The 14,833-nt window shown below is 57.5% G+C and overlaps 1 protein-coding gene across 1 annotated transcript in view; it reads left to right on the top strand.

Annotated features, from left to right (window-relative positions):
• DNAH14 (dynein axonemal heavy chain 14) overlaps nucleotides 1-14,434 on the top strand; it is a 111,907-nt gene extending 97,473 nt beyond the window's left edge. The window contains exons 75-86 of the mRNA XM_036453372.2: nucleotides 641-851; nucleotides 2,043-2,145; nucleotides 3,717-3,944; nucleotides 4,863-5,066; nucleotides 5,955-6,148; nucleotides 6,794-6,954; nucleotides 8,493-8,689; nucleotides 8,932-9,044; nucleotides 10,464-10,585; nucleotides 12,841-13,004; nucleotides 13,747-13,893; nucleotides 14,220-14,434. Of these exons, the coding sequence (XP_036309265.1) occupies nucleotides 641-851; nucleotides 2,043-2,145; nucleotides 3,717-3,944; nucleotides 4,863-5,066; nucleotides 5,955-6,148; nucleotides 6,794-6,954; nucleotides 8,493-8,689; nucleotides 8,932-9,044; nucleotides 10,464-10,585; nucleotides 12,841-13,004; nucleotides 13,747-13,893; nucleotides 14,220-14,432 (2,057 nt within the window). The 3' untranslated portion in view covers nucleotides 14,433-14,434. The remainder of the gene's footprint in view (nucleotides 1-640; nucleotides 852-2,042; nucleotides 2,146-3,716; nucleotides 3,945-4,862; nucleotides 5,067-5,954; nucleotides 6,149-6,793; nucleotides 6,955-8,492; nucleotides 8,690-8,931; nucleotides 9,045-10,463; nucleotides 10,586-12,840; nucleotides 13,005-13,746; nucleotides 13,894-14,219) is intronic.
• The last annotated feature ends 399 nt before the right edge of the window (nucleotides 14,435-14,833 follow it).

The raw sequence follows: 14,833 nt of genomic DNA, 5'->3' as shown, positions 1-14,833 counted from the left end.
GCACATCCCCAGTGGGGGGGGGGGGTGTGCAAGGAGGCAGCTGATCGATGTCTCTCTCTCTCTCATCGACATTTCTAGCTCTCTATCCCTCTCCCTTCCTCTCTGTGGAAAATCAATAAAATAATAAAAATAAATAAAAACACTTGGCCCAAGGTGGCAGCGAGGGTACTAGCTATCACGAATCCCAACTTCCAAGCCACAGAACGGAGGGAAAGGACAGTTTCACACAGCCATGTGACGAATGTGGCTGCCAACGCCTCTTTGCCAGACTTGGATGCCCAACCCTAGCGACAAGAGAAGCTGCAAATACAGTATCTTCGCTGGGTGCTCGCCACCTCGGGGAGCACTGGGCTTCAGCCACGGAGGAGGAAGGGACAGTGATGTGGGAGTCGGTGACAGAAGTGGCTGCTAGAAAGCCTAGCCCTTCCCTCTCCCCACCCCCATCTCCATGTCCTCCCACCACCACGCACAGTGCAAGGCTGGAGTTCAGGGGGACTTGTCGGAGCTCACAGCTGGAGTTCAGGGGGACTTGTCGGAGCTCACAGCTGGAGTTCAGGGGGACTTGTCGGAGCTCACAGCTGGAGTTCAGGGGGACTTGCCGGAGCTCACAGCTGATGTCTCTCTCTGCCTGGGTCCTCAGGGGTGGACGTCACCAACACGCTCCTGAAGTTCGCCCAGGACTCCAGAGGAACCACGGAGCACGTGACCATGCTGTCGCTGGGCCAGGGCCGGGCGGCCAAAGCCGAGGCCCTCGTCGCCGAGGCCCTCGCCAAAGACGGGCAGTGGGTCTTCCTGCAGAACTGTCACCTCGCCGCCTCCTTCATGCCCCGGCTGTGCACCATCGTGGACTCGTGAGTGACCCGCGTGTTGGTCACCGATCGGAGGGGCCACAGGGGGAGGGGAGGCAGAAGCTGCGTGTGCCTGGGCTGCAGCCAGGGTGCGTACATTGGGCCCTAAGAGGAAACGGAAGCTGTCTTACGTCCATTCTCTTTTGCCCCAGCATCTTGACAACTACACTAAGAATTTTCTTTCTTTCTTTCTTTTTTTAATCAGCTATTCCATTTTATTTTATTTATTTTAAAATTTTAAATATATTTTTTTTTTTTTTTTTTTTTTTTTTTTTTTTTTTTTGCAGAGAGGAAGAGAGAGGGATAGAGAGTTAGAAACATCGATGAGAGAGAAACACCAATCAGCTGCCTCCTGCATGCCTCCTACTGGGGATGTGCCCACAACCAAGGCACATGCCCTTGACTGGAATCGAACCGGGGACCTTAGCGTGCACCCAGCTAAGAGAAAAATAGCAGGCTACAAGCAGGATGTGTACTACAATAATTTTATTCAAGAAATGAGAGAGAGAATAAAGCCATGCTTAGTAGAATTTCATATTTTTTGTTTTTCTGTTTAATTTTGTGTTCAGCCTTTTTTTGTGTGTCTGTATTTGCTTTTGTTGCTTTAGTTATTTTCTCTTTTTTTGTAAATTAAAAAGTAATAAGTTTAGACTTGCAGAAAAGTTGCATTCTGTTTAGTTTTTTTGTTTTTTGTTTTTTTTTAATATATTTTATTGATTTTGTACAGAGAGGAAGGGAGAGAGATAGAGAGTTAGAAACATCAATGAGAGAGAGTCATCGATCAGCTGCCTCCTGCATGCTTCCTACTGGGGATATGCCCGCAACCAAGGTACATGCCCTTGACCGGAATCAAGCCTGGGACCCTTCAGTCCCCAAGCTGACACTCTATCCACTGAGCCAAACCGGTCTCGGCTTGTTTAGTTTTTAATTTGTCATTTTCCCAGGTTTCTGCAATGAGTCCATGTCACTTCAAACTCGGGACCAAAAACTAGTTTCTTAAAACAGGATTTCATGGATCTCGTGCAGATTCTTGTGCAACGTGGAAGTTCTGAGGGTAGTCTGACAAGCTCTTTGGTTGTTAAAATGATTTCTAAGTTCCCTTAAAACATCGAAATAACAATGATTCTTAAAACCCGTGGGTGTGGTTTAAGTTTCTCACATCAATATACATATCTTCTTTTTTTTAATTTGCAGACTTAACGACCCAGCTGTGACCAGAGACCCTGAGTTTCGGCTGTGGTTAAGCTCAGAATCAGACAGTTCTTTACCAGTCCCCCTTCTTCAGAAGAGCTTGAAGGTAAGAACAAAGTTTTTTTGTTTGTTTGTTTGTTTTTTTAATATATTTTATTGATTTTTACAGAGAGGAAGGGAGAGGGACAGAGTTAGAAACATCGATGAGGGAGAAATATTGATCAACTGCCTCCTGCACACCCCCCACTGGGGATGTGCCCGCAACCAAGGTACATGCCCTTGACCTGGGACCCTTCAGTGCGCAGGCCGACGCTCTATCCACTGAGCCACACCATTTAGGGCAAGAAAATGTCTTTAATGTTTTTCATTCACGCATAGAACTTGATGGGGTTTCATATCCCATCATCTGTGCAGACAGAGGGTAGTTTTCCTAACAAGGAAGGATGCTGACATCCCACAAAAAGTGAGAGAGGACACCAGAGGTCAGTAAGCAGAAGAAAAAATAAAAACTCGGCCCCCAGACGTCAGAGAAATCCAAACCGGAACAAGGCGATACCTCTGGCAGTCCATGGAACTGGCAAAGAGGAAGCTGGTCCTGACCTGATTCGTAATATTAAGTGTATCGTGAACTAGCCATCTCACATACTGCTGGTAAGGTACTGTCAGCAAGACATTAATCCAGGACAGAAGGTAATCTTGCAGTATACACAACGAGTCTTAAAGTTCCAAACAGTTTAATCAGGTGACCCACTTCTAAGAAAAGACCAAATTACTAGAGATATAAAGACAGAGATAGAGATAGAGATAGAGATACATACAGAGATAGATATACCTACAGAGATATAGATACAGATATAGATGTATACATATATAGATATATTGATATATAGATATAGATTAGATATAGATATACATACAGCGATATATAGATATAGATGTAGATATACATACAGAGATATAGATAGAGATATATAGAGATAGAGATAGAAATATATATAGAGATAGAAATATATAGATAAGGATATATAGATATAGATATATAGATATAGATATATAGAGCCGGGACCGGTTTGGCTCAATGGATAGAGCATCGGCTTGGGGACTGAAGGGCCCCAGGTTCGATTCCGATCAAGGGCATGTACCTTGGTTGTGGGCATATCCCCAGTAGGGGGTGTGCAAGAGGCAGCTGATCAATGACTCTCTCTCATTGATGTTTCTAACTCTCTATCTCTCTCCCTTCCTCTCTGTACAAAAATCAATAAAATATATTTAAAAAATAGATATATAGATATAGATATAGAGATAGAGATATAGAGATATATATAGATTAGATATATAGATATATAAATATATATAGATATATATACAGAGATATAGATATAGAGATAGAGATAGAGATAGAGATATAGAGATATATAGATAACAGATATACATATACATACACATACAGAGAGATAGAAACATCAGCAATGAGAGAGAATCACGGTCAGCTGCCTCCTGCACGCCCCCCCACGGGGGATCAAGCCTGAAACCCCGGCGCATGCCCTGACCGGGAATCGAACCGTGACCTCCTGGTGCCATACGTCTAGAGCTCAGCCACGGAGGCACAGCGGCCGGGCACAGGGGACGTTTGATTTGCCGGTGAATCTGGGGAATGCCGGTTCCCCCCGGGGGCAGGTCGCCGTGGAGAAGCCCATGGGGCTGAAGAGCAGCCTGCTGAAGGCGCTGGGCCAGGACGGCAGCGGCGAGGTGACGGAGGAGGGCTTCGAGCGCACCGACTGTGGGCCCTGCTGGAAGAAGCTGCTCTTCAGCCTGTGCTTCTTCCACGCCCTCATCAGCGAGAGGAGGAAGTACGGCGTCCTGGGCTGGAACGTCGACTACGAGTTCAGTCCGTCCGACTTCGAGGTGAGGGCGGCTCGGCCCCCGGGAGGGGCGGGGACTGGCCGGGGGCGGGGGGTGCGGGCGGCCATGGCTGTGATCGGAGAGTCACCCCCAGGGCAGACGGAGGAAAACCGGGGACTCGGGCGGGAAACGTGCCCCAGACAGCCAGGGCCGCTGCCATCCAGGCCGCACTCACAGCGGGCGGTTTGGTGTGGTTTGGGTTGGGTTGTCTGGTTTGGAGTCTTATAGTTCCATACAGTTCAATCAGGTGACCCGCTTCTAAGAAAAGACCAAGTTCCTAGATAGAGATAGAGATAGAGATAGAGATAGAGATAGAGATAGAGATAGAGATAGAGACAGAGACAGAGACAGAGACAGAGACAGAGACAGAGACAGAGGTATAGGTATAGGTATAGGTATAGAGATAGAGATAGAGATAGAGATAGAGATAGAGATAGAGATAGAGATATAGAGATATATCGATAGATATAGAGGTATAGATATAGAGATATAAATATAGAGATATAGGTATAGAGATATAAGTATATAGGTATATATATATATATATATATATATATATATATATATATATATATATATATATATATTTATACACACACACATACAGAGAGAAAGAAACATCAATGATGAGAGAGAACCAAGGCCCATGCCCTTGACCGGAATCGAACCCGGGACCCTTCAGTCCGCAGGCCGAGGCTCTATCCCCTGAGCCAGTTGCTTTCTGGTTTCGGCAGACAGCCTCTGTTCCTCTTGCTGTACCGTGTGTTTCCACGGAGAAAGCGCAGGCAGCCGTGTGAGGGCCGCTGCTTGCGCGTTACCAGGGCGGAGCGCCGCCCGGGACACACCCACCCTGACATGACAGGAGCGCGCGCGTGCGCGTGTGTGCGCGTGTGCATGCGTGTGCGTGTGTGTGTCCTGCAGGTGGCGGTGAGGGTGCTGGAGAGCGCGCTGAGCGGCCAGCAGGCCGTGCCGTGGCCCAAGCTGCGCTACCTGCTGGGGGAGGTGGTGTACGGCGGCCAGGTGACCGACCCCTGGGACCAGCGCTGCCTGCGCACTCTGCTGCTGCGCTTCTGCAACGCCGACGTGCTGCGGCCCGGCTTCAGCTGCCTCGGCGCCGAGGTGAGGGCGGAGGGCCGGCCCCGGGGCTGGGTCGTGTGTTTGTCAAGGGTGACATCTTGCCTTTTTAAAATTTCATTTATTTTTTTTAAAAAAAAATACTTTGTCGATTTGTTTATTTTTTTTACAGAGAGGAAGGGAGAGGGATAGAGAGTGAGAAACGTCGATGAGAGAGAATCACGGGCCTCCTGTACACCTCCTATTGGGGTGGGCCCGCGACCAAGGCTCATGCCCTATTTTTTTTAATATATTTTATGGACTTGAGAGAGGAAGGGAGAGAGAGAGAGAGAGAGATGTACAGAAGCATCCATGATGAGATTAGAATCATGGACCGGCTGCCTCCTGCACGTCCCCTACTGGGGATCGAGCCCGCAACGCAGGCACGCGCTCTTGGCTGGAATTGAACCCGGGACACCCCCCCCCCGCCGCCGCCCCCCAGTCCGCAGGCCGACGCTCTATCCACTGAGCCACCCCAGCCAGGGCGGGTGACCGGAGTCGCCCCTGAAGTGCCTTCCTCTCCCTCCTTTGCACGCTTCCCCACGAGAGCATGTGCGTGCGCGTCACGCAAGCACCTCGCCATGCCTGGTCCCAGGTGCTGCTTGGCGGAAGGGCCTGGGCCCGCGGTCGGCAAACGGCGGCTCTTGGGCCCCTGGAGGGCGGCTCTTCCACACACACCACCGCGGCCCGGGCCAGTCTGTGTGGAGACGTTCCCGTTTGAACAGTGTGGCTCTCCGGAGACACGCCCGTCGTGGTGCCGTCGGCATGTGGCTCTGTGGACGGATGAGTGTGCCGGCCGCTGGCCTGGCGCATGGCCCTGGGACAGAGGCTCGGGGGGACGTTTCCGGGGGGATGGGGGGGCCCTCGGGGTGGGCGCTGACGCCGCGTGTGTGCCCCCAGCTGTGCCTGCCGGAGCCGGCCAGCCTGCGGGCCTACCGCCGCGCGGTGCAGGCGCTGCCGGACGACGAGCCGGCCGAGCTGCTGGGGCTGCACCCCGAGGCCGCGCGGGGCTGCCGGCAGGCGCAGGCGCAGGCCTTCCTGGACCACCTGGTGGCGCTGCAGGCCAAGGCCGCCCCGCCCAGCCTCACCGTCAGGTGCGAGCCGTCTGCCGGGGGGTGCGGGACCGGACTCCGAGGGTGTCACCAGAGAGTGCCAACCCTGGTTTCTCAGGGACACAGAGGCCAGTGCACACCCAGGTGCACACTCACACACACATACACTCACACAAATGTGCTCGCACACGTGCACTCACATGCACACATGCACTCACACACATACTCGCAAGCACACATGCACTCATGCATTCACATGCACACATGCACTCACGCGCACTCACGCTCACTCACACATGCACTCACATACATTCACATACACACATGCACACTCACACACATTCACACCACTCACACACATGCACATACGCACACACACACATTCACGTGCATGCACACATGCGCAGTCCCACGCATGCACACTTACACGTGTGCACACTGACATTCGTACCCACTCACACACGTGTGCACTCTCTCACACACACATGCACACTGGCGCACAATTACCAAGCATGTAGGAGGGAGGGAGCTGTGGAGAGTGAGCTGTGCCTGGCGAGCTGTGCTTTTAAACAGAATTTGCTGACACGTGAGATGCCGGGGAATTCCCATCCGAACAGGCAGAGGGGAGGGGGGAGACGGGCCTCCCGGGCGGCCCTCACGCTCCCCCCCCCCCCCCCCCCCGTGCAGCCGGGAGCCCAGCAGTGACGAGCTGGTGCTGGAGACGCTGGCGGACGTGCAGAAGCGGCTGCCGCTGACGGTGGAGAAGGAGGAGGTCTCTGGCGCACAGAACACCCTGCGCAGCATCATGGCGGGCACCGTGTGGGACGCGCTGCACACCAGCCTGCCAGGCGAGCGAGCGGCCCTCCCTTGTCCCCCTCCCCCTCCCCCTCCTCTACCCTCCCCCATTTCCCTCTTCCCTCCCCCATTTCCCTCTTCCCACCATCCTCCCCCATTCCCCCCGCCCCCCCGCCCCAGCCCAGGACTCTGGCACCAGGCAGATAGGGTCAGGGTCAAGGGTCAGGGTCAAGGTCAGGGCAGAGACGGGACGGAAGGGCCACAGAGGAAAGGGTGAGAGGTTATGGTCAGGGTCAGGGTCAGGGCAGAGACGGGACGGAAGGGCCACAGAGGAAAGGGTGAGAGGTTAGGGTCAGGATCAGGGTTGGGATCGGGTTGGGGTCAGGGTCAGGGTCAGGGTCAGGGTCAGGGCAGAGACGGGACGGAAGGGCTACAGAGGAAAGGGTGAGAGGTTAGGGTCAGGATCAGGGTTGGGATCGGGTTGGGGTCAGGGTCAGGGTCAGGGTCAGGGCAGAGACGGGACGGAAGGGCCACGGAGGAAGGGGTGAGAGGTTATGGTCAGGGTCAGGGTTGGGGTCAGGGTCAGGGTCAGGGTCAGGGCAGAGACGGGACGGAAGGGCCACAGAGAAGGGGTGAGAGGTTATGGTCAGGATCAGGGTTGGGATTGGGTTGGGGTCAGGGTCAGGGTCAGGGTCAGGGTCAGGGCAGAGACGGGACGGAAGGGCCACGGAGGAAAGGGTGAGAGGTTATGGTCAGGATCAGGGTTGGGATCAGGTCGGGGTCAGGGTCAGGGTCAGGGTCAGGGTCAGGGCAGAGACGGGACGGAAGGGCCACGGAGGAAGGGGTGAGAGGTTATGGTCAGGGTCAGGGTTGGGGTCAGGGTCAGGGTCAGGGTCAGGGCAGAGACGGGACGGAAGGGCCACAGAGAAGGGGTGAGAGGTTATGGTCAGGATCAGGGTTGGGATTGGGTTGGGGTCAGGGTCAGGGTCAGGGTCAGGGTCAGGGCAGAGACGGGACGGAAGGGCCACGGAGGAAGGGGTGAGAGGAGACGGGGAGCTAACTTCTCTCCTGGGGGCAGGGCAAGAGCAGGGGGAAGGGATGCTGTCCGTGTATCTGGGTGTGACTCGCACACACGCACACATGCACACTCACAGACGCACACACGCACGCACACATGCACACTCACACTCACTTGTGCACTCACACTCGCACACATGCACACTCACACTCGAACACATGCACACTCATGCACTCACACACGTGTGCACTCACACACATGCGCACACACACACAGACGCACACATGCATTCACTCACTCACACATGCCCGTCCCCATCCCCCCTGGACAAATGAAATTCCTTTAACCTCCAAATCCTATTGCTCTCCGTTTTTGTGTTTTGTTTTGTTTTTTAAATATGTTTGTATTAGAGAGGAAGAGAGAGGGAGAGAGGGACAGAAACATCCATGATGAGACCGAATCATTGACCCACTGCCTCCTGCACGCCCTCCGCTGGGGACGAGCCCACCACCCCTGAGCGACGGCGGCCGGCGGGGCAGAAACATCGCCGTCCTCGCTCTTTCTCTAATGCAGGCTACGACCCCATCACCCACTGCGTCCTGCTGACCTTCCTGAAGCAAGAAATCGAACTCTTCAACCAGCTGCTGCTCGTCATACACGAGTCCCTGAGGGACCTCCGGCTGGCCATCAAGGGGGAGATCGTGCTGGGGCAGGAGCTGGAGGAGACGTACAACGCCTTCCTCACGGGGCGCGTCCCCGAGCTGTGGCAGGTGAGTGGGGGGTGGGGGGGCCAGTCACCAGTGGGAGCGGCCGCTGTGTGCGGTGACACGGGGGACACGAGGGGTCCCCTGGACAGCAGACTGAACAGTAGGAGGTTGGGGTGAGCTGGGGGTGCGGTGGGGGACTGGCTGCCCAATTCTGGCCACTCCCGCCCCCCGTTGCCCCGAAAACAGCCTGTGTCTGTGGCCGGAAAAAGCTAAGGGACCTCCCATGCCATCTCTCGTCCCAACAGAAACACGCCTACAGGTCCTGCAAGCCCCTGGCCTCCTGGGTCAACAACCTCATCCAGCGGCTGAACTTCTTCAACACCTGGGCCAAGATGGCCTACACCACCATCTACCGCCGGTAGGCGGGCCTGCGGGGTCCGCACAGCAGCCTCGAGGGACCCGAGGGGGCGGGGGACCCTCAGCTCCCGTCTAGGGCGCGGAGACGGAGACGGAGACCGAGCGCCGTCTCGTCCAAGGTCAGGATGTAGGGCCGTGGTCGGCAAACTGCAGCTCGCGAGCCACACGCGGCTCTTTGGCCCCCAGGGCGCGGCTCCTTCACAACACGCCACGGCCTGGGCAGTCTATTCTGAAGAAGCGGCGTTGGAAGAAGTTTACGTCTAAAAAGATGTGGCCCTCCAAAGAAATGTCAGCCGTTGTCCTGTTGATATTTGGCTCTGTGGACCAATGAGTTTGCCGACCACTGGCCTAGGGCATTTGCTGGCCACACTGTGTCTCGGGGAAGTAGCGAGGGGGAGGGGAGGTATGAAAGAAAGAAGAATTGGTTACATGTAATTCTTTTTAAAAATATATATATATTTTTTTTTTTTTTCATAGAGAGGAAGGGAAAGGGGTAGAGAGTTAGAAGCATGGACCAGCTGCCTCCTGCACATCTCCTACTGGGGATGTGCCCGCAGCCAAGGCACATGCCCTTCACCGGAATGGAACCTGGGACCCTGCAGTCTGCAGGCCGACGCTCTGTCCACTGAGCCACGGTTACATGTAATTCTTAAGCGTGTCTAATACATGACACAAAGCCGCTGGAAAGGAGAGCGCACCCAGCACTGACTGAGTGCCCGCTGGGTCAAGCATGTGCCCCAGGGCCTTCCTGGTGCCCACCCCTGAGCCTTCACAGTGACCCTGTCCCTCAGGAGGAAACGGAGGCACAAGGCCCTGCAGGGACATGCCCACGGCCCCACAACGAGCAAGTGGACCTGTGGGGATCGGAACCCGGGAAATCTGGTTCCAAGGCCTGTGCCGAACTGCCCCCTGTCCCTGCAGCCGTGAGCGAGTGTCCCCTCCCATCCTCCTGAGCTGTCGGGCACTCACAGCCCCGCCAGGACCCAAGTCAAGGCCGGCCCCTGCCCTGGTCTCACCAGTTTTTTGTGTGTGTGTGTGTGTGTGTTTTTTTTTAATATATTTTATTGATTTTTTACAGAGAGGAAAGGAGAGGGAGAGAGAGATAGAAACATCCATGAGAGAGAAACACCCATCGGCAGCCTCCTGCACACTCTCCCCTGGGGATGTGCCCGCAACCAAGGTACATGCCCTTGACAGGAATCGAGCCTGGGACCTTTCAGTCCACAGGCCGACGCTCCATACGCTGAGCCACACCGGTTCCAGCTCACCGGCTCTAAGGCCCAGCGCGGGGCCAGCTTCCTGCCTCCGGAGGGTGGAGACGAGGCGGGAAGGTGGGGGTGGCAGGGACTGGAGAGTCGCCCAGATGGCCTGACCGGGTAGTTATGCCCGATCCCACCCCCCCGTGTCTGCCTGCCTCCAGGTACATGCGGTTCATCTTGGCTGGGAAGCAGCCCGACTCCACACACCCGACGGAGGAGAAGAGCAGCCACTTGGAAGGGTTTCCTGCAAGATACTGGCTCCCCGCTTTCTTCTTCCCACAAGGCGAGTCTGCGCGCCCGGCCCGGCCCGCTGGGTGACCGGGGGCGGACGGAGGGGGGGGCGGGGGGAAGGGGGGGGCGCGGGAGAAGCGGAGCTGGATAGGAGGGCGTTTGGGGATCGGAGCAGCTGGACGCCCTGTTTGAGGTGGATAGGAGGGCGTTTGGGGATCGGAGCAGCTGGACGCCCTGTTTGAGGTGGATAGGAGGGCGTTTGGGGATCGGAGCAGCTGGACTCCCTGTTTGAGGTGGATAGGAGGGCGTTTGGGGATCGGAGCAGCTGGACGCCCTGTTTGAGGTGGATAGGAGGGCGTTTGGGGATCGGAGCAGCTGGACGCCCTGTTTGAGGTGGATAGGAGGGCGTTTGGGGATCGGAGCAGCTGGACTCCCTGTTTGAGGTGGATAGGAGGGCGTTTGGGGATCGGAGCAGCTGGACGCCCTGTTTGAGGTGGATAGGAGGGCGTTTGGGGATCGGAGCAGCTGGACGCCCTGTTTGAGGTGGATAGGAGGGCGTTTGGGGATCGGAGCAGCTGGACGCCCTGTTTGAGGTGGATAGGAGGGCGTTTGGGGATCGGAGCAGCTGGACGCCCTGTTTGAGGTGGATAGGAGGGCGTTTGGGGATCGGAGCAGCTGGACGCCCTGTTTGAGGTGGATAGGAGGGCGTTTGGGGATCGGAGCAGCTGGACGCCCTGTTTGAGGTGGATAGGAGGGCGTTTGGGGATCGGAGCAGCTGGACGCCCTGTTTGAGGTGGATAGGAGGGCGTTTGGGGATCGGAGCAGCTGGACGCCCTGTTTGAGGTGGATAGGAGGGCGTTTGGGGATCGGAGCAGCTGGACGCCCTGTTTGAGGTGGATAGGAGGGCGTTTGGGGATCGGAGCAGCTGGACGCCCTGTTTGAGGTGGATAGGAGGGCGTTTGGGGATCGGAGCAGCTGGACGCCCTGTTTGCGGTGGATAGGAGGGCGCTTGGGGATCGGAGCAGCTGGACGCCCTGTTTGAGGTGGATAGGAGGGCGCTTGGGGATCGGAGCAGCTGGACGCCCTGTTTGAGGTGGATAGGAGGGCGTTTGGGGATCGGAGCAGCTGGACGCCCTGTTTGAGGTGGATAGGAGGGCGTTTGGGGATCGGAGCAGCTGGACGCCCTGTTTGAGGTGGATAGGAGGGCGCTTGGGGATCGGAGCAGCTGGACGCCCTGTTTGAGGTGGGGTGTGGAGTGGGAAGCATGAGGCCAGCTTTCTGGTTGGAAAGCTGGGTGGACGCTCTTGTCACTCCCTGAATGGGGACACGTGGCGGAGTCCAGCTTGACATGAGGCGCCTGCACTGGGCACCTCGCCCAGGCCGCCGTCTGACAGCGGCCGCCACGGGCCCCCCGGCGGCCACAGCTCAGCCCGGTCTCTGGCCGCACCCTTGGCGGGCACGGCATTGCGGGGGTCTGGGCAGGGGCGCTGTGTGACCAGGCACTGAGGCGGTTCCCAGGGCCGGCGGCTGTGCAGGTGGGCGAGGGGAGTGTGCGAGGCACCGGTGTCGCCATGCAGAACGCGTCCGACTCAGTGACGCACAACCATGCCCTGGGCCAGGCTGGAGCCAGGGGCTCTGTGTCTCCTATGGCGCCCCGATCCCCCACCCCCACCCCCACCCCCATCCCCGCCGGCCACCTCTGCTCCCGGCTCAGCTCTTCCGGGGACACGGGGCCTCTTTTCTGAGCCTCTCTCTCCCCCCAACCGCGGGAAACGCCGTCACCACCGGGTTAGCGAGCCCCGGGGAGACAGAGCCTCCTGCCCGGGTCCCCGTCTGTCACATCTCAGGAAGACGGACGCCTGGGCCTTGTCCTCGCCCCCGGAGCCCGCTCTGGCTACCAGGGGCCGAGACACTGGGCTCGGCCAAGACCGATGAGAAGTGGGGAATGTCCCAGGACAAACACGGAGGAGGGACACTGGGCCTCTGAGCGCCCCCACAGCCCCCAGGCCCGCGGGAGGGTCCCAGCCAGCCTCACACCCCCCCCTCGCCATCTCCTGACCCCCTCTTCCCCCCTCTTCCCTCCAGGACGCCTCTGTGTGGCTGACAGCGCCCGCCCGGGCCTGTGGGACGCGCACAGGAGCGTGTGCTTCTGAGACTCACGGGAGCGTGTGTTTCTGACACTCACGGGAGCGTGTGTTTCTGACACTCACGGGAGCGTGTGTTTCTGAGACTCACGGGAGCGTGTGTTTCTGAGACTCACGGGAGCGTGTGTTTCTGACACTCACGGGAGCGTGTGTTTCCCCCCAGCCTTCCTCATGGCTGTGCTGCAGGACTACGGACGGGCCCACGGGATCTCCACCGACGGCCTCACCTTCACCCACCAGGTGATCCCCGACACCACGGGCACCAAGGAGGAGGAGTTCTCCATCATGATCCAGAGGAAGCTCAACCTCGTCAGGAGAGCCTTCAAGGTGCCGGGATGCTCACGGGGGTGGGAGGCGGAATCACTCATTCCCTCATTCATTCATTCGTTCATTCGTTCGAGCAGTCATTCCTGCGCAGACCGCACTCCGCACATGCCAGGCACAGGCAGGCAGTGTAAACGGACCCCTTCAGGTCCTCTCGCCCTTGGGAACCCGCTGGCCCAGGGGCCAGGCAGGGCCAGGCCGCCTGGAGGGCGAGCTGGGGACGAGGTGCCCGTCCCTTCTCGGGGGGCACTGCGCCCGCCACCCCGCCTGCACCCAGCGGGGGAGAGCAAGCTGCCTCCCAGGCCCCCCTGAGACAGCCCAGACCTGGAGCTGCCGCCAGCAGTTTTCTGCTTCACACCATCTGCTGGCACCTCATTGAATTGACCCTCTTTGTGTCGCTCAAAGATCCGCTACGGAACGAACCTCGCCCAGCTTTTAAAGCCCAGAGCCTCCAGGAGCTGCCCTGGGAGAAGCGGGGACGACGACGTTTGACCCCTTTTAGGATGGGTCTCCTGAAAAGATGGTAATCCGGAAACGTGGAGTTTTTCTGTGTTTGAAATACCTGCCAGTTCAGAATTAGAATATGCAAACTTGCTTAAGGTCTCAGAGTGGCACCCGAGCAACAGCTCCCCAGCACACGGACGCCCCCCCCCCCTCACCCCCAGTGGGGCGTCTGCTCAAGGCAGCCCCTCCCTTCCCCCCGCCCCGCCCCCGGGCGCCCCTGACGGCCCCTCTTTGGTCCTAGGGCACCGGCTCCACGCACACCGGGGCGCACGTCTTTGGATTGTTCATCGAGGGGGCAAGGTGGAATCACGAAGCGAAAATCCTGGAAGACTCGCTGCCTCGCGAGATCTGCTGCGAGTTCCCGGAAATCTACTTCTTGCCAACCAAGGTCAGTACCCCAACACAGGTCACACTGCCTCTGGGCTCCCCCCCCCGTCCCCATCCCCTGCTTCACACTGGATGAGGAGGGCCGAGCACAGCTAAAACAGCCCCAAACATCCCCAGCATCCCACACAGATGCTGTACCGACGCCCACTGTCATTTCCCAAGGACAGGCGCCATGGAAAGCCCTCGCCACCCTCTAAGGGGGAGTCCTCCAGGCTTCATCCCCACGCGGTCCCACAGCCAGGAACCTGGGTGTGTAACCCCCACACGCCCCGGGTCCAGCGCAGGAGACGGGAGCTGGGCCACCTGACGCCCGGCTTCTCCGCCCAGGTTCCCCCGGAGACGCCGGACGCCCCCGAGCTGCCCAGGCAGCCGGAGGCCGGGACGTTCGAGTGCCCGCTGTACCAGACACCGCAGAGGTGCTCCGCGCCCGGCGCCGGCGCCCCCTCCAACTTCCTGACCGCCGTGTGCCTGCCCACACGGAGGCCGCCCGGCCACTGGATCGCCATGCAGGTCGCCTTGCTGTGTGAGAAGAGTGAGTAATAAACTCCGTCCCACACGTACGTGTCCGTGCGCGTGCAGTAGTGTGCTTACCTGCAGAAACACGTGTGCAGGCGGTCCCCCGTGGGCCGGGAGCGTCGCCAACAGAGGGAAAATGTTGGGGGTGTCATCTAAGGACCCCCCCCCCCCCCCCCCCGTTTCGGGCTCCAAGACCCCAGCATCATACACAAAGGACACAAAACCAAGGCTCCCGGTAATCTCTCTTTATTTCCAACTTGAAACACGAAAAGCAGAATGCAGCTGGCAGCGGGCTCTTTCTCATTCGGGGAGAAGTCCCCCCACAGCGACTGCATGCTCTGAACCAGCGCGCACACTGCAGAGCCACGTGTGAAATCTATCATTAAAACGCAACAAACTCATTAGATCTCGAATGATTAAGGTAC

The sequence above is a fragment of the Pipistrellus kuhlii genome, unplaced genomic scaffold (genome assembly GCF_014108245.1).
Source record: "Pipistrellus kuhlii isolate mPipKuh1 unplaced genomic scaffold, mPipKuh1.p scaffold_m20_p_25, whole genome shotgun sequence".
Taxonomy (NCBI): domain Eukaryota; kingdom Metazoa; phylum Chordata; class Mammalia; order Chiroptera; family Vespertilionidae; genus Pipistrellus; species Pipistrellus kuhlii.
Note: the sequence above shows the minus strand (reverse complement) of the source record. Positions and strands in the feature narration are given on the sequence as shown.